We start from the raw sequence: 19,622 nt of genomic DNA, 5'->3' as shown, positions 1-19,622 counted from the left end.
ACACATTCTCAAAAATTGTATTGGAAATTGATTACTTTTTACCAGTAAACTAAAATTTAAAAATTACTTATTTTTTGACAACTTTCACCCGCTTTAATGAAATTTGTAACAGTAAGTGATGAAGCCACAGATGCATAACCCTTTCTTGTCATAGTGTCTACCAGAATGTGCTGGAAAAGGAGACCAGCCAAGCTTGGGTGTGCAGTGATTTATAACCTGATTGTCTGCCAGACTGATGTCTGAGGTCTTGTGAAGCCCTCGAGTGGTGAGGTGAGGTAGTGTAAGTGTTAAGGTGCAAATGACTGTAAAGCCATGAAACTCACCTCTCACCTCTGCCATGCAATAAACACTTAAGATTAAATAGACTTCATTCCTTTAGAGCTAGTGAATCTCTGTGTGATGATATTCCTCCAAATAATCTTTAAAATGTCAATAAATCGCCCATCAAGCAACAAATTTGACTTATCACTCTTATCTCTTGATTTTACACTTGAAGGCATTGAGCCTTGTTCACAGTGATGAGTCTTTTTTACATGCCTCTCCATCCCTCTGATGAAGCACTTAGCCCACTTCTATTTATAGCAGCAAGAGCGGCATGATCGATTATTCAGCCTGACTCAGATTCTGCCTTCTCATGAACTGTTATTCAATAACCATGGATAAAATTAGACATTACCATCCTGAGGGGACAAATGGTACAGAGCAAGAGTGAGATTGTAGAATGTATGGCTGTGATTTAACAGGTAAAGGTTTCCTTGTCTCAATAGGCTAAATTTGACAAACTTCTGCATCCTGCACAGCTGGACAGCAGTACCTGGATGTGTAGCTAACATGAAGCAGCACTTCCTCTATTTCACCCCTCATTGCAGAAACAGCTACAAGAAAAAAACAAGGCACAGACAGACATAAAAGAGACTGGAGTTAATAGTTACCTCTGCTGCACCAATGTCTAATCATGCCCATTTATCAGTATAAAAATACAAATTCCCATTGCCAAAATGACAACTGCATAATCACCTAGCCCGTTTGTTCCCTTTCATGGGAACTTCGAACTGCGTCCTCTAGGGGTCGCTATGGGGGAACGCCTCGTCGTGACCCGTGTCTGAAGCATACATTGAAAAAACACCAACTCGGTGGCCGGCGACAGCCATGACGTCGACGAAGAAGTGAATGATGTGTAGCTCCCGGCGCTTATTTATACTATAGTCGCACCGGTAGTGACGTCATGGCTGTCGCCGGCCAACGAGTTGGTGTTTTTTCAATGTATGCTTCAGACACGGGTCACGACGAGGCGTTTCCCCATAGCGACCCCTAGAGGACGCAGTGTCTCGTTCCCTACTCAGGGAACCATGGTTACATAAGTAACCTGAGACGTTTTCCTTTAAGCTATCATGGCAATAAATTATATTGGAACAACTGGGATGATTAACTTCTGACAGTATCCTAACTGTATCACTCTGGCACCTCACACCCGGATTGATGCCAATTTATAATTTTTATTTGAAATGGGACAGCCATGACTATCTGCATATGGACTCTAACTGATGGGTCTGGACAGGGCACTTGCTGTTGAACTGCTAACAGGCTTAGCTTAATGAGAAGCAGATAAATGTCAGTGACAAGGCTTAAGACCAGCACCTGTTATCAGAGGTGCCCTTCATGCCACACACTACAAATGTCATTTTTTTAATCTGGCACTAATAATCTCCAACTCTATTAATGTTAATTAATGTTAATATACGCAAGGCTGTCTATTTATGTATTTTTATTTTCAAATATTTTATTTAATAATGTAACTATGTTTATTTCATTCTTGTTATCATCCTATTAGAGTTGTGATTTCTGACACTGAGTTCTATCCTCTCTGCAGTGAACAGTCAGTAATTGAACTCTGTGCACCTGCGAAGCGTAATACAACAACAAGCCAGCAGAGGGTCCCAAGAAATCACAAGATAAGTAAAAAAAATAATAAATATAGGAATAACGTGATTGAATTTGTCGTTTGTAGTAAATATGCATGTTATATCAATTCTCCACCATGTAGCCTAATTATGTCGTTTGTGCGTGCGGTAACATTAAGATCAGTGAACGCTCAGAAAATAAACTGGCTTTTTTGTATAAATGGTTTAATTCACACTTCATGTTATCGTGGTCTCTGGCTTTGTTGTATAAATTGTTAGTCTTTTTATGTGGTTTCAGACACTAATTCAAATTTATTGTAATGTATTTTCATAGTTTGTGAAACTAAGGCATTTGAAAATAGCACAAATAAAAGATAAAATCATTATACAACATTTTCGAAGAAAGTTTTAAAGTCACCTTCTCTTAAAAGGGGGGTTTGTTTTATATTCTAACCTCTGGGACAGACGTGTCTGCTGGAAAAGAAGCGCTCATATGTGGCTTGAACAACTCTGATATGAAATACAGCAATTATAATAGCCAACATTTTTCATACAGCAGACGAAAACGCACAGAGCCGACTATTTTACGACATCATAAAGCAGCTGTCAAACTCGACCACTAAAATGATTTATTTCATCAGAGAGAGCGCCAATGCTTTGAAAACCTCAAACCGGACGTGACGTCAAATCTCGCCAAAAAAGAAAGAAAAAAGATTCGTGTTATTTCCGTACGCTTCGTTGCTTGTCACATCAGCTCGATACAGCGTCCCACAGGCAGAGGTTAGTAGACCAAAAACAGAGCAGCTGCCTCTGACAGTTAAAACACAAGGTAGGCTAAGCCTTAAATATGTTTCCAGGCTTACGCTAGAGCTTTACTCTATGAGATAAGTAACGTAATATTAACCTGCTCGCCAACTCATAGCATTGATGCTAGCTGGCTAACGTTAGCTCATCTAAAAGATGCCAAGGTTGCCAGGTCGAAATATGAATAACAGCAAGTTATATCACTGTTCCGATGTTTTGGTCTGCTGGAAGTGTGGGTTAAAAAAGGGGTAAGCTTTTAAGTAGTCAGGTATTAATGGGATTTATTGATAGCATTGTTGGTGGTTGGTTAGCTTGTTGGCATAGAGAAGCTTTAAAGAGATAGTTCACCCAAATATGAACAGTCATTGTCAATTTTCTCTCCCTCATGTTGTTACAAATTTGCATGATTTTCTTTCTTCTGCAAAACACGAAAAGAGATATTTGTCAGAATGACAGCCTCAGTCATTATTCACTTTGATTGCATCTTTTGTGCATTAAATGAAAGTGAATGGTTACAGAGACTGTCATTCTGTCTGACATTTCCTCTTTGCTCCACTGAAGAATGTAAGTCATACAGGTTTGGAACAACATAAGGATGAGTGAATCATCACAGAATGTTCTTTCTTTTTGTAGGTGAATTTTGCCTCTGCTGCTTTTATCCAGTGTATTTTAGTGGCCATCTATTTGCATTGCACCAAAATTCATTGCTTATATTCATAAATGTATGTTTTGTCATATTGTTAATGGGGTAATGACAATGTGACATCTATAGCACCTCTCTGTTTCTTATTTTGCACATGCATCCTTCTCTACTAACACTCAAAATGTTACGTGTTATGTGAAAACAAACCCATCATGATATGAAGTTAGTGCCCCAAGGTGTTTGCCATACAAGAATGAGAGCTGAGCTTGATTCTGGGTCATTGAGGAACAAAATCGAGGCATCACATGCTGCTTTCTTGGTCCTGAAATGAAAACAGCCTGTTAGTATCAGACGCTGCAGTAAGGAAATGTGACTGGCCCACAGGGTGATTTCAGTTAGTCACATAATCACATCAAAACAGATCGAGTACTGCTTTATTATTTGCACAGTCTCATGCAGACACTGGATTTTTTTTGCCAAACGTGTTCAAACACAAGTATTGAATAATATTTTTGATGCATGTTACTAAGAGATGAAAAATGAAAGCAGCAGGATACAAATCTATTGTTTACTGTAACAGGGAGTTATTATTTATTTTCCTTATGTCACCATGTCATGTGTAAATGTAAATAGTAATTAGAAGAGAGACCCTGGTTGCGATTCAGAAAACACCTGTTATTAGCTGCACAGTCAATCGTGGGCTGTTTTTAAGCTGATCTGGACTTTCTCTTTATTTATTTCTTATATTACAAATGAGTAAAGTTTTTGAGATTTACATTTGTGGTGCAATTTGAGCATCTTGTAATTTGTTTATGGAATTTATTCATTGTTTGCTCCTCCTGAGTCTTTTATGGCACGTATATTATGTTATAGTTAAGACCATATGGAGCTCACACTCAAGGAGGAAAAAAAAATTAGCAAATTGGTGCAGATGTTTTTTATGGATAATCAAGTAAACCTAAGGTGCCTGAGTCCAGTAGATATTCATTTGAAATAGTTATAACAATATAAACTTTGTTCTTGCAAGATTGTGTGTACAACAGATTTTTCAGCTATGTTTTTTTTTATGCTGTTGAAAATATAGAGGCCTTAAAAATTCATGCATCAAATGATACAGTAGATTAGTATATAGTTATAATGCCTGCAGATATGTGCTAATTATTATTATTATGTTGTTTACCCCTGTTTGATTGGCAGCAATTGAAGTCAGTGGCCATGGATGACGACTATTACGTGATTTTAGGGGTACAGAGAAATTCATCTCCAGATGACATCAAAAAAGCGTAAGTTAATCTTTGGTTTCACTTAGTGCTCTTAATATCCCTAACAATGCATGCTATTCTACATTTTAATAGTAATTCAGATTTACAAAATAGTATCACTAATGATTTTTTTTAGTTGTGTTATGGTATTCTGCCTGTCTTGCAACCCTCTACATTGTGCGTAAATCACTCGCATATGCGACTAAATCTTCACTCTGGCGACTAAATTATGTCTAATATTAGCCAATGGCTAATAAATTCTCAGATTTTACTTGCCAGTGTGCGAGTAGGAGGCTAAGTATAAGTTTAGAACAGATATATTTTCACTCACAACTAGCCAATGGCGATTAAATTGCCAAGGTGTCCGTAGAGGGTTGTCTTGGCTCATTTATCACCTAGTCAAGCTGTATTTCCCTTGTAGTTACAGGAAACTAGCTCTCAAGTGGCATCCAGATAAGAATCCAGATAACAAGGAAGAGGCAGAAAAGAAGTTTAAGCAGCTTTCAGAAGCTTATGAAGTCCTGTCAGATGGTAAGTCCTAACATAAGGAATTTTAGATAATATTAAATTATAAATGTAATTAAATCATTATAAATGATAATAAAAATAAATGTGCTTTTCATTTTAAATGTTTACCTAAAATATCAGCATTTTTAATTGTCCCTCACGGCCAGTGAAAATTTGTTGTATTGGATTTATTGGGCCTCCAAAAATATCCTTACTGTTGAGCCTTTCCAAAAAAAAGTTTCTTTTGTTATCACCCCTACACTTTGTGCTAGTAGTAACAGTAAGGGTTTTTAAATGTGCTATATCAATGGAGCTGTAGATTCTCAATATACTGTAAACAAGCTGTGTTTTTTTTTATTTAGCCAAATGTGGCACAGCTGATTACACACACTCTCACTGCATGCTAAACAAAGCCTTATCAGCCTTGTACAGACTGCACTTTTGAGAAGCTCCTTTATAAGGAGAGGTAGCCGCCGCTCTTTATGATGGCCTTTTTTTCAAATTCCAAAAAATGATTAATGACTGATGGTACTGCACCCACTGTGTCTGGCGCCTTTAAGGTGTGATTCAGGGCTGGTGCATGAATAATATAGCCTTATTACTAGATTTTTGACAGTTGCTGTGCAACAAATCTATATGGTCTTTACTATGAGTTCATTACCAAAATATAGTTGCTTAACTCTCGGTTTACTCTTTTTCAGCAAACAAAAGGAACTTATACGATCGATATGGAAAAGAAGGCTTAACTCCAGGTGGAGGTAAATTACATCCTACAGTAAATTTTAATAATATGGTGTTTGGCCCTAATTAATCCCTAATTTGGAATAAATATATGTATATAAATAATATGTCAATATGTTATGTTTAAACCTGTCACTTTTTTCATCATTTGGACAGGAGGAGGAAGAGGACACTTTAATAATGACCACTTTGGAGGATTCACATTCCGCAATCCAGAGGATGTCTTCAGGGAATTCTTTGGTGGACAAGATCCATTTGCAGACTTCTTTGGTGAGTTTGTTTTTACCTCAGTGTTTTTTGTTTTGCATTCATTGTCAAATTAGATTGCGGTAGATTTGTATATTTCTGTAGCATCGCTTTTGCAGAGTAATTAGCTGGTGAATTGGATTACTTATAGTAGAGTTAACTATATTTATCATGAGCATTGTAATGTTTGAAGTGGATGTCAGTAGACCGGGAAGATTTTACAATGAGTGGTTCACTTCATTTATAAATCTGTAAGATTTTACCTTCATGCTGTGGAAATACAATCCAGAAGACAACAAGCACAGTACTGAAAAGGGGCAGAGCTACATAAGGTCTATAAATGCTACATTCTTAGGTGGAGATCCATTTAATGATGACTTCTTTGGTGGCGGTCGGCGGCACCACCACCACCACCGGGGCATGAGCAGGAGCCGGACAGGAGGGTCCTTCTATGGGGGCTTTGGGGGATTCCCACCTTTTGGGGCAGGATTTTCATCTTTTGATGCAGGTGAGATATTACAAATATGTTTGTGCTTCAGTTCAAAGTCTTGTCAGTTGTAAAAGTGCAAGCACAAACTGCTCAAAATAAAGACCAAAACCAGCCTAAAAAAAATTCTGAAACTTGTACTACAATCCAAACATCAGGGTGTATGATATCTTTTTATAGGTGCAAGGCCATATATATTTACATCAATGTGAATCAGGACAACTTGTGGATTAGAAAACTCTTGAAAATGTATTTTTGGTGCCATAGTATTCCTCTTTTTATTTTATTTTATTATTTTGTTAGGTTTCTCTCCCTTTGGGCATATGGGAGGAGGAGGATTAACTTCTTTCTCTTCAACTTCATTTGGTGGAGGGGGAGGTGGCGGAGGCATGGGCAGCTTCCGCTCTGTGTCAACCTCCACTAAATTCATCAATGGCAGGAAAATCACTACAAAAAGGTAGGTATCTTTCCAGAGTTGTCATTTATCCATCTTATTTTGAACGTAAAAGTGGATGTGGCCATTTGTATGAGGCTTCTGGTATCATCTGCTTCCAGTTATTTTTAGCTGTACAGAACAGCTCATTATGCTACTTGATACTGCAAACTGCTATTTTTTTAATTATATGATTTATTATTACATTAAGTATTATTGTAATCACAAACACATCCTTTTTCACCCTTTACTGCACTTTGATATTCTTCTTATCATCTGCCTATAGCAGCTAATGAATTGGAAGTCTCACAGGAAATAGCTTACTTTCATGTTGCAAATAAGCTGGTTAGGTTTGAGATATAAAAACAACGTCAAACCAACTACATAAGCAACACAGCCTCAAACAACTTTTTAAACTGTAATTCATAGATGTGCTATTTGTTTTGATAGAATCGTTGAGAATGGACAGGAACGTGTAGAAGTGGAAGAAGATGGACAGTTAAAATCTGTAACCATAAATGGTAAGGAACAACTGCTGCGATTGGAACACAAGTAAGATAATGGAGCCCTTTCGGCACAAACTTAAGCTCAAACAATGTTAGTACTGTCGTTCAGATGTCTGTACATTGCGTTCTTTTTGCTTGTTTGTTGTGTTTTTTTCCCTTTTTCATTTTTAGACTGTTGTTTCTGAACAATTTTTTTGTTTACATGTTTATAAATGGGGACTGTTAGTATTTTGCGCAGGATGTGTGTAATTTTACTTGTATTTGGGACCATAATGTGAGATTAGTTTTTTTCCTTCCGCGAGCACTTTGTGTTGCAGTGTCCTCATGAATGCACATTGCATTTTGAATAGTGCTTTGGGCTGAAAGGAGAAAGAGGATTGTGCATTGTGCATGACTTTTCCAACTGTGTGGAGTGTGGAATTGGAGTACGTAACTTACTGTTCAAACCTTATGGCAACTTGTCTAATTCATTTGTTAAACATATTTGTAAATGCTGGTAGAGTGCTAGATTCATTGTACTGATATGCAATTTGTATTATTTTTAATTAATGAAAATGTTTTTTTTCCCCTCATTGTTGCATGTAAGACAACAAATGTTGTTTATAGTTGTAATGTTATTACTAAATAACCTGATGAGAATCGGAGTTAATAATATAACTGATTTATGACCATTCAAGGAACTTTGTGTACTTTGTAAAATAATTTGAACCTAAATAAATGAGTTTCATCCTTTTTGGGGATGTGGCAGCTCTGCAGTCTATGTAGTTTTGCTTTAACTGAGAGTGATCTTTGATTTTCTTCCAAATCCAATCATTACAGGAGCGTGTTGCAGCTTGTTTGCTTAAACTAACAATGCTCTACTCTTTTATAACAAAATATGTTTAGTTTTTTCTGAATCTTTTGGAGTTTAAAGTGAGTAATCTTTTTATCTCAACTCAGTTATGATAAATTGATCATTATTAATGTTTGAAGTATATTCAAACTAGAAACATAGTTAGACAGTTAATATGCCATTAACAAATATACTTACAGATTAAAGTAATGTACATTCTGATATGGAATGTATGGATACAATTTCTAACCATTTTAATATAGATTAATAGGCTGTTATACAATGCAACATTGTCAGTGTTTATTATTGAACGATATTAAAAGTGTTCATGGAAGTGCAATTAGAAAAAAGTGTTGTAAAGAAAAGGATTTGACAACTATGGTGGGTTTTAGAAAATAAAAATGATTTCAATAAAAACAATTATTTAGACACTGTCTCAAACTATTTTGTTACATTATGGATAGTTAACAGTCTTGAATTATCTGGTACGCAGCAGAACGTTTGTTAGCTGTTGCCTTTTAATGTCTTTGATCAATGCTTTCCAACTCTGCCAAATGAAGCTGGCTGCAGTGCTACCAGAATGCATGGCTAACAAAACTAACAAGCTTTGTGATTTTGTTTTATGCTCTCTAAATGCATCTCTATCTCTGGATGTCAGAGGTGTAGTATGCATCACGCAGAATTATCATCATCAAAACAGTTTTGGGAAACTGGCTGGTAATATAAAGTATAACTGGTTAGAAAATCTTTTTAAATTAAAGGCAGATATTAATACACTCATTAAAATAGTGCTCTGCCCCCTAAACTAAACCACACCCCTCTCTCTAGGAAAAGCCCAGGAGATAGGCATGCTGGAGGGTCACAGACAGAGGAAGGAGCTCCCTTCCTCCTCCTCCTCACATTCTGCAAGGCAGTCAGCTCAGAGAGAGGAGCAAAATAAAACTACAGGCAAAGGTCAGAAGCCCATTTCATATTTCGTGTGAGATTCCAGCAGCTCGAGCATGATCTTTGTGATACTTAAAAGTTATGTATCTCAACAGAGCAAACTGGAGTGAAGAGGAAGGGAATGACGGTGAAGGGAGAGACCAAAAAGGCCAAAGAGTCCTAAATTTGTCTCTGCATCTCAACTTATAGTACTGATAGTCTGACATACTGTAGCTGTGGATATTCTGTGTTGAGGTTGGAAAAACTCGGCAGCAATTTTGTTTTTGTTTATTTTTTGGATGCAAAAGTAACATTTATTATTTTAAGTTTTTTATGCCGATACTAATCGATAACAAATAGTAAATCATCTGTTCTGAAGAACTGACTGATAAATAAAAAAAAACTGAAAATGAATAGCTTTAATGAAAAGCAAGCATTTCTCATTCGCATGATCCACACAGTTTATTAATGAATAAACACAACACAACCAATGTACATGGATATTTCGGTAATAAAACCGGACTTGCCTTTATGGTTCCGTTTACAACAGTGAGCGCAAGCTAGATTCAAGTGATTATTACGTTTTGAATATGGATATTTTTCTTACAAAAACGCATCGATTCGCTACAGGAGGCTTTTGTTCACCCCCCGGAGCCGTGTGAGACACTTTTTTTTGTGGAAGGGTGCTTTTTATTTCGCGTCTTTTGAACTGAAGGAATGCAACACCCGCTGAGTACAACGATAGAGCTTGAAAGATCAAAGACAATTTTTAATATAACTCCGACTGGATTCGTCTGAAAGAAGAAAGTCATATACACCTAGGATGCATCGGGGGTGAGTAAAACGCAGCCTAATTTAAATTTTTGGCTGAACTAACCCTTTAAGCGTCTAGTACAAAAGGAAACTTACGTAGTAATCAGTGCTGTTCACATCTTCCTCTGATTCCTTTATGCAAGTGTCTAGAAGATGCTGGGGAAATATGCAATGCCTCGCTGGTTCGAGTGTTAAATCTTTAATTTAAGTGTCAGGCTTGAGCAACATAAAAACTCACTTTAAAGGACTCTGGAAGAAACTCAATCATGTCCATGACAATGCAACGTTTTGTTGAGTTTGGTTTGTATGTTGTCATCGCCTCTTCACATCTATATTAAACAAAGATGAGATATAAATGAAGAAACTAGGAAACGCATTTCAAACATTTCTAGAAATTGGCTGACCTGTCGCTCTCGATCACAGTGTTGGTGACCTCCTTCCTCCCATTATGTACGGCCTCATGCAAGAAAGAGGAATCATTCTTGTTGAGGATGATCTTGGCCCCTCTGTATAACAGCAGTCTTACTGCTGCCACATGACCTGCCCTAGCAGCCAGATGCAAAGCTGTGCTCTAAAAGAGATGAATATTCAGAGCAACACAATCGATCAGTAATATCTAATCTTATATCAGTAATATCTAATCTAATGCTAATTTTGTTGCTCTGAATACACTTCTTATAATTATAAATGTTGAAAACCATGCATAATTGACTAATAAACTTAACCAATTTCTAGGTTTTTCTGTAAACATTTTACATACTCATAATTTTTTAGGATTCTTTGACAAATAGAAAGTTCAAAGAACATAATTTAATTGAAATATAAATATTTTATAGTTTTTATTTTTAATAAAAAATATTTTATAAGTCTTTTCTGCCACTTTTTAGCACTTTAATGTATCCTTGCTGAATGAAAGTATAATAATGACTGAAAAAAATTTTTTTTATCTTACTGACGCCAAACTTTATATACACAATTACTCTTATTCTTTACAAACAACTGGCACATACTGTATAGTGGGTTCCAAAAGTCTCAGACCACAGTAATAGATTCTGCACTATTTCTAGGTTGATAATCAGACAACTTTTGGATATTATTGACCATGCAAATGTATTAAGGTTAAAAGGTCAAATGTTTTTGCTTTCTCTGAAGCTCAAGATGCTCACTGGATCATCTCAAATCATGCTGGAGAACATAATCATCAGATTTTACACACACTTGTGGTTTATGCAGCTCAATTGCTGCTCAAAGAAAAAGGACCGAACTAAAATATCATGAGATATTCTGAAGTTAAATAAAATTTTGTGATTAAGCCTCATTCACTGCTTGCCAATAATATAATTTGTGAGGAAAAAAATATTACACTAGAAAAAATAATGCCAAATTAAAGCTAGTGGTCTCAAGGCGTTGTGTCAAAAGTGTTTAAGTAAATTAGGCAAACTACCCCATCTCCATCAGTTTTGTTTAGAAGTTTGATGTTAGATGTCAGCAAAGTGTCCATGGTCGGTGTGAATCCTTCAGATGCAGCATGATGAAGGCATGACCATCCTCCATAGTCACTAAACATATAAAAATAAATAATGCATGAAAATATAGCCTTGAGCTAGATACTATTACATTTTACATTGTTCAAAAGTACGGAAGTCCTAAGAGGCCATGGATTATTCTTTTTTTTTCTTTCTTGTTTTGTCGTGATAACGACTTAATTATCTCGTGATCACGACACAACAAAAGTAGTTTTTTCGTGATCACGACTTAATTATCTCATTATATCGACATAATGAAAGTTGTTTTCTCGTTATCACGACTTAATATTTTCTCGTGATCTCGACATAACAAAAGTTGTTCTCTAAGTTACAAAACTGTGCCAACAGGTGGCACTATAGACCTGAATATAACTGATGGGGTGTTGTATACTGTATATCCACTTTACTGTACACGTTTGGGACAGAATAAGGAACTTCCTCATGATCGCTATAATTTGTGCAGTATTGTTCATTACTGACATTTAATTAATTCATAAATGTTAAATGCTTGAATCAATATGATTATTTTGTCTATCGTTAAGTTCTTGCTAGATGCGTGACTCATCACAGTTTCACCACCGCATAGCGTTCCGTGTCATAAACTAACTGCTTATTAAAACCAGTGTTATCGTCACTGTATTCTGTTTGCACCTCTATCTTTATTTGTGCATCTTTGAAGTAGGCCTACATGATTGCTAGTTAATAAGCGGGGATGTTGTGTTTATCTAGGATGCGCTTCAACGACATATTTGTAATGTGCATCTTTTCCTTATTTTTTGTTAATCATTAAATGTATATTGATAAGAAATGTGATTTATATATGTAAAGTGTAGCCTATAGGCTAATTTAATTAAGTGATGTTCTACAGTGTTGTAATCTTTTGTATTTTCTACATTTCTTTGTGGAAACCACACACACACTCTATTCAGACAGCATCCCAAGCTTGTAGCGCACATGATATCAGTCACAGCATATCCTCTATGACTACTAAAAATTACAAATTCTGTATAATTTTATTTCAAATAAAAGGAAAATAAAGTGAGTTGAATCTAAGCAGCTCTAAAATATTTTAGAATAGTTCTCTGCATCCTTCTGAAGGCGCTTCGCCTGCGTTTGCGGTGTTGCTTTATGAATTATTTAAATGTCAGTAATGATCGACTGCACAAATTATAGCGATCATGAAGAAAGTCCTTATTCTGTCCCAAACGTGTACAGTAAAGTGGATATATAGTAGGCCTATACAACACCCCATCAGTTATATTCCGGTCTATAGTGCCAACTGTTGGCGCAGTTTTGTAACTTAGAGAACAACTTTTGTTATGTCGAGAAAACGAGAAAACAACTTTTTTTATGTTGTGATCAGAGAAAATTAAGTCGTGATAACGAGAAAACAACTTTCGTTATGTCCAAATCACAAGAAAATATTAAAGGCAGAGTAAGCGATTTCTGGTAGCCAATGTTGATATTTGAAATCACCAAAACAAACACGCCCCTACCCCAAAAGGGTCTTGCCCCTATTTTGATAGCTCCGCCCCACATATACGTACGCAACCCAGGCAACGATTAGTTCTGTGAAACAAAGCAAAACCAACGTTACACCGTGTCTACGGACGTGAGCGGCGCGGCGCAACAAATCCCGACAGAAAACTGCTGCCGGGTTCCATTTATGATGTGCTGACACACATTTCAAATGGTTTTCAATGGTCCAATCAGTTTTCTGAAGTGTTTTTGAAAAATCACATACCCTGCCTTTAAGTCGTGATAAATAGAAAACAACGTTCGTTATGTCAATATAACGAGATAATTAAGTTGTGATCATGAGAAAACAACTTTTGTTGTCGTGATCACGAGAAAATAACTTATGTCGAGATCACGAGATAATTAAGTCGTTATCACGACAAAACAAGAAAAAAAAAAAATAATAATCCATGGCCTCTTAGGACTTCTGTACAAAAGTCTTGGTTGTTGCCTGAATTGGATTTTACCCTGGACAAAAAGTGAAGCACTTGTACCTGTGAAACAGCGCCCCCTTGCGTAGGAGAAGCTCAACTACTTTAAGGTGACCTCCACGAGAGGCCAGATGCAGTGGGGTCAGTCCTTTCTCATCCCCCTCATTCAGCAGTCTGGTGTCTGTCACCATCTCCAGAAGCCTGTGGCATGTGTTGATCCTCCCATATCTCACCAGAAACAGAAAATAATGCTCAAAACGTATATGCAATTGCAGCTTTCCTTCAGTTTGTTGAGAAGACTGGCAAATGCAAATGCTTTTTAGTGTTTTCTTATTGCCATTTCTGAATCTTCACAATAACAGACTTACTCGGCCGCAAAATGAAGTGCAGATTTCTTCTGTTTGGACTTCTGGTCCAGCCAGACCTCTAATCCCAGCATGTTCTTCACAGACTCTGGTATTCCCAGTCTGCAGGCATAATGGAGAGGAGTACAGCCCTCAATATCCTCATCATTGAGAAGCTCTCTCACACTCTCGTGCTGCGGGATCAACCAAAAGAGACTTTCGGTGAATTTCATGCAGTCTCCTACCTCTTTTTAGTGGAACTACCAGGAGAGGGCAGCAGTGGCTTAAGTTTAGGACCTTTAAGCAAGCTGTGAGAATGAGTAATTCAGTGAAAGATGAAGAGGAAGAGTCTCTTAAAGCCCTGTATGTTTTACCTGCAGTACCTCTGTGGGTAAGTTTTTCAGACCCCTTGGTTTCAAGATGGCCAGATGCAAGAAGTTGCATCCAGATTTGTCTTTTTTCTTCAGATCAGCTCCTACAAGACATTTTTTAGTGTTTCTTAATGTTATTTCTAATCATTATTTGGAGTATTATAATAAATAAGACATTAAATATAAGACAGTGGTTCTTAACCAGAGGACTTAGCAAATTTCCAAGGGGGCCTCAAGATGACCTAAAGGGTTTTAACCCATTATCCATCATCTAATTTGGTGTTCTCGTTCAAAAATGACAGGCCTTTTGGAAATTGGTGTAAATCTTTAATTTTGCTATATTATCACCAAATCTTGGATTCAGTCTTCTTGTTTTCTTTAAATTAGCACAGGTTTTGTATTTAATTTTGGAACTGATGGGTCATAGGCCTCATTGATGAGCTTATGAAACTCATTATTATTATTATTATTATTATTAATTTAAATGAGAGATTTCCAAGCAATTTTTAAAGGTCAGCCATTTTTGACTACGATCACAAGTGTAACAAAGTGGGGAAAAGATGTCCAGAAAGATACAACAATTATAATTTTTTGGAGAAGTTGTTATACCCTGTGTGAGCAAAGCTTTAGTCCAATTCAATTACATTAACTAGCATTTTCCGAAAAAAATAAAATATAGTCTCCAGGTCAAAAAAACAAAAAAAAAACAGGAACATAACGTGAGGGTTAAAATAAGACAAAACCACCGTTATAAGATATAAAATAATGAAAATAAAAATTATTATTATTATTATTATTATAAATAATGGTAATGAAATATTATTATTGATGTTCATTTATTAAGGTTACCATGGGTGAGGAGCAGATTGACAGTTCTCCATGCTCCGCAACTTGTTGCCAGAAGAAGTGGAGAATGGCCTTTGCAGTCAACAAAGTCAATGTCAGCACCCTGGAACAAAAATATCCAGCTTTACGGTAATTGTCAGAATTTCATGTTTAATTTTACAAGCATAGTTTATTCACTTACAAACATCTGCATTTGACACCTGTGAGATAAGGTACTCCGAGAGTTCAAAATGATCAAAAATGGCTGCTCTGCAAATGGAAAGTAAATAAGGAGAGATATCTCAGATATGCTGGTTTGTTTAGTCTCATTTAGTCAGGTTTAGTATAGTTGAAGTACTTATGTAGAGGTGTCTGGTTGGCCCCATCAGTGATGTTGATAAGGTCACACACTTTATGATAAGCCGAGAGCATGACTTTAACAACCTCAGTGGCACCTTGACTACACGCAAAGTGGAGAGCAGTGGATTTATCACACTGTAAAGGGAAAATATAAATATGTTACAAAAGTACCAGATTAATCATCGTCTGTTAGTGTCCATTTTATGACAAAATCCTCCATTGCCTGCTGCTGTTCAATTTTTGCTCCATATGCAATGCAGAGTTTAATGATGTCAAGATTTCCTCCACGTACGGCCAGGTGGAGTGGACTACTGCAAGATTTATCCACATAGTTTATATGGGTGTCAATAGACCAACTTCTTCTCCTGTGAAAAATGAGAAAAGGTTTTTAGGCTCAAAGTACTAATATAATGTTTCAGGCTCAGAATACACAGTTGGTTCGGTGATACAACATCTCACCTTTCAGAAGAAAGACCTCCATGGATTTCTTAGCTCCAGCGAAAGCAGCAGCATGAATCGGAAAATGACCAAGCTTGTTCTGACGACAGAACTTTGCACCGTGTTTATACTGAAGTAGAGACAATGATTGAATGGTTACAATCATCAAAAACAAAAAGAAAGAATATTTCAAAACATCAAATCCAACTTGCCAGTAAGACCAGAGCCTCATGGTTGTCCAAAAAAGCAGCTAAAATGACAGGGGTGTTTCCCAAGTCTCCTTCCAGGTTCACATCAGTTTGTTTATGTGAGACAAGTTGCTATTTAAACCCAAAAGTGTAATAATGTTATCTACATTGAGAGGCTAAGTATATTGCTTCCAACGAGAAACACAGATATGGGCAATAAAATAATACGGTATGAGACTGTATTCTAATATTAATACTGTATGATGCTGTGAGCAGGCTGACCCACCTCTAACACAAAATGTTTACCCAGGCTGACCGCCATATGTAGCGGTGACAGTTGGCTGTTGTTTAGGATGTTAGGATCTGCTCCCAGAGTCAGAAGCACAGAGCAGCTTCCTGGCTGCTCCTTCTGCACAGCCCAATGAAGAGGTGTGTTCCCTTCCTCATCCCTGGCATTGAGCTCTGCAGTGTCAAAAATTAGATTTTTAGTTTAGTTTATTTTAGTTTCTTTACAGCAATATTTTACATTCATATTTTGCATTAATTCAAGCTAATTCAAACTAATAAATGTCTAAAGGTGTGGTTCTGTGTACCATGTTGTCCAGTGAACTGCACTATCAGTCTGATGATGCGAAAGTGTCCCATGGATGTGGCGTAGTGCACTGGGCTGGCACTGATGTTGTCGCGTATGTCCAGGTACCTGGTGTGCTTCTCGAGAGCGACTACATTTCCTTGCTTAGTCCACTGAGTTTAAAATTCAGTCATGAGGAACGTTAGATCAGTGGTTCCCAACCCTGGTCCTGGAGGCACCCCAACACTGCACATTTTGCATGTCTCCTTTCTCTGACCCACCAATTTCAGGTCTTGGAGTCTCTACTAATGAGCTGATGACCTGAATCAGATGTGTTTGATTAAGGAGACAAAACGTGCAGTGTTGGTGTGCCTCCAGGACCAGGGTTGGGAACCACTGCGTTAGACCACCTGCACAAGCTGTCATCTCACAGCACTATCAGACAGAGGAAACTAAAGGCATGGCACATGATTTTCTCTCTCTGAAAAGTTATAAAATATTTTGTCCTGCATTTTATGTCCTATACCATTCAAAGGTTTGGAGTTAGTTTTTGTTTTCTTTCTTTCTTTTAAGAAATTAATACTTTTATTTAGGAAGGACACATTAAATTAAAAATAAAGAATCCAGAAAAAAATATGACTGTTTCCATAAAAATGTTAAGCAGCACACCTGTCAACATTGATAATAAGAAATGTTTCTCGAGCAAAAAATAAGCATAATAAAATGATTTCTGATGGATCATGTGAAGACTGCAGTAATTGCTGCTAAAAAATTCAGCTTTGCCATTAAAGAAAAAATTACATTTGAAATATAATAAAACATAAAAAATTTATTTTAAATGTGTACTTCAATTTTAATGTTTTTATTTATTTTTTAATAAAAATATACATTTCAAAAATGTTTACTGTATTTTTGATCAAATAAATGCAGCCTGGGTGAGATAAGACTTCTTTCAAAAAGTCTTCTTTCAAAATCTTGCTGACCCAAAACTTTTGCACGGTGGTGTATATGTATACTTTCTGAATAAATGAGTGGATTTAGATAAGCAGAGTACCTCAAAAACATTTGCAGATATCTGGTTGCGTTCATCCCCATCCATCAACGCTGTCATATGACTGTTGTCTAGATTTTGACTCAGTTTTGGAGATATGTGTCATTTCTGTAGTTTTTTAAATCATCCTGCAAGTAAACTATGAAAAACAAGAGATAAGGTGCCATTTGTTGTTAAAACACACACACATCTTATTGCCTTTCAAACACACAAGCACCCCACAAAAGGGTCATTTTATGAAACAGATCAGAACATCAGGTATAAACAACACACAAACAAAATAAGTTGTTGTTGATGAGGCTGTTGATGAGGTCCATTCTTACCCATTTGGAATCTCCTCTATATTGGCTTGTGTGTGGTTTTTCTCTATCAGTGAGTGGGTTTTTATAGCGCGGTTAGATGTGTGCTGGTTATCAGATTACACTGAGAGAGAGAGAGAGAGAGCGATAGAGCCTTTACTATTTTTCTGGTGCAGCCAGCTGGTTCCTAATGAGGTTTATGGGTGCACTTAGAAAAGAGCAAAAACGCACGTTTATGGATGCTGACAATCAAGTTCCACTAGCTATATAACATTATTACGTTTTATGTATGAAATGATATAATTGTGATTCTGTATAATTCATGTTAATTATATTTTATTTACATCATCTTTTTTTTCAGGTAATTCAATAAATAAAGCATTACTTGTGAGATTTGTAAATATCAATCAAGGATTTAGGAGTTAAGAGGTTACATATTACCATCAGAGTGGTCCATTTCAGGCCCAAGACCATTTCCTGTGAGTACTAAAGAGGCATAAACCCCTGGTTATGTTCATGGGCCATTACAAATAATTATCTTCATGAGCAGTACGACTCAAGCCTGGCAATACAATATTGTAGTGTCTCCATACAAAATATGACAAAAAATTTTTTATAAACTAAGTAGCATATGGTTAAATCCATAATAGACTTCCCGTCTCTACAAACATGTAATTTGGAGCAGAACCAACCAATCATATAAGGATTTTTTTTTTATTGATAAAGCAAACAGCTCATGTCTAATCTAATTATGAGCATGTGACGTTTAGTAACATGTAGATGCTTGCTTTACGCTAGGCCTCATAATTTTTTTCCTTCAATTTCAAAGCACAAATTGGAGGTTTCAGATTTTAAACATAATAAACATTGCCTAGAGTTGTCTAAGCAACAGATCTCTTGACTCCATATAGTCCAATACAGTTCAGTTTCTTTCCATTGTAAGATTAAAAGGTATTGTATAATGTTTTAATAGCTAGTTACATGATAATTCTCAGTTTTATGATCTGATCTGATCTTATCTTAATTGTAAGCATTTGCAGATAGATGATAAGAAAAAGAATAAGCTAGTTTTATTGTTTTTAATCGAATGATTTAATAGTGAAAGACATACACTGTATAAAGTATTTTTGCAAATAAAACCAATATTATTGGAGTACATTTAACAATAAAATACAATAAAATTTTAGTCTTTCTATTTAAAATGTTCACATTTAATTCAATGTTAATTGCTCTTTCTTTGCAATTATTTGTGAAATTTATCCGAGTGAAAACTTTTTCTATACAAAATTTTTTTTCCAGTGTATATATGATCGATAAAAAACTAAGAGTGAACTTGTATAGAGTTACTTTATTTGTCTATCAGTATCACTTTAATACAATTAACAGGACTCTGAATTTTAAACACATTTAGCACATTTAATTATTTATTGTGTAAAAAAATCATGCAAAACTGTATATATAGGGGCTTTTGATTCACTGCCATTATTTTTTTTGCTCATGTTTCTAATTTAAGATCATTTTTCACATACATCAAAACATATTTTCATTCAAAAAAAAATTCAATTACTATGAATAACATGCATATTTGTGTGTTTACAGGG

The 19,622-nt window shown here is 36.1% G+C and overlaps 2 protein-coding genes across 4 annotated transcripts; one reads left to right on the top strand and one right to left on the bottom strand.

Moving 5' to 3' along the window:
• Window positions 1-2,589: 2,589 nt before the first annotated feature.
• Window positions 2,590-9,803, top strand: LOC107751357 (dnaJ homolog subfamily B member 6-like). 3 transcript variants are annotated; one of them, XM_016567059.1, is made up of 10 exons: window positions 2,590-2,681; window positions 4,546-4,631; window positions 5,032-5,141; window positions 5,819-5,869; window positions 6,015-6,128; window positions 6,460-6,612; window positions 6,895-7,048; window positions 7,475-7,545; window positions 9,191-9,316; window positions 9,403-9,803. In XM_016567059.1, exons 2-10 carry the CDS (start codon window positions 4,564-4,566, stop codon window positions 9,468-9,470), a joined length of 915 nt encoding a protein of 304 aa, XP_016422545.1. In that variant the 5' UTR covers window positions 2,590-2,681; window positions 4,546-4,563; the 3' UTR covers window positions 9,471-9,803. The 3 variants fall into 3 exon arrangements, with proteins under 3 accessions (XP_016422545.1, XP_016422543.1, XP_016422544.1); XM_016567057.1 differs by having other exon boundaries at window positions 5,819-5,875; XM_016567058.1 differs by having other exon boundaries at window positions 2,635-2,730; window positions 5,819-5,875.
• A 173-nt stretch (window positions 9,804-9,976) lies between these two features.
• On the bottom strand, window positions 9,977-17,770 carry LOC107751364 (transient receptor potential cation channel subfamily A member 1-like). The gene is made up of 17 exons (XM_016567071.1): window positions 17,726-17,770; window positions 16,694-16,844; window positions 16,387-16,562; window positions 16,125-16,232; window positions 15,924-16,042; window positions 15,698-15,833; window positions 15,473-15,609; window positions 15,336-15,384; window positions 15,139-15,238; window positions 14,293-14,393; window positions 13,943-14,112; window positions 13,638-13,802; window positions 11,544-11,658; window positions 10,504-10,670; window positions 10,338-10,428; window positions 10,196-10,255; window positions 9,977-10,015 (listed from the first exon to the last, which is right to left on the bottom strand). The coding sequence occupies exons 1-17, from the start codon at window positions 17,768-17,770 to the stop codon at window positions 9,977-9,979; spliced, it is 1,929 nt and encodes a 642-aa protein (XP_016422557.1).
• Between the last annotated feature and the right edge of the window lie 1,852 nt (window positions 17,771-19,622).

Source organism: Sinocyclocheilus rhinocerous, unplaced genomic scaffold (assembly GCF_001515625.1).
Source record: "Sinocyclocheilus rhinocerous isolate Xijiao unplaced genomic scaffold, SAMN03320098_v1.1 scaffold2065, whole genome shotgun sequence".
Taxonomy (NCBI): Eukaryota; Metazoa; Chordata; class Actinopteri; order Cypriniformes; family Cyprinidae; genus Sinocyclocheilus; species Sinocyclocheilus rhinocerous.
Note: the sequence above shows the minus strand (reverse complement) of the source record. Positions and strands in the feature narration are given on the sequence as shown.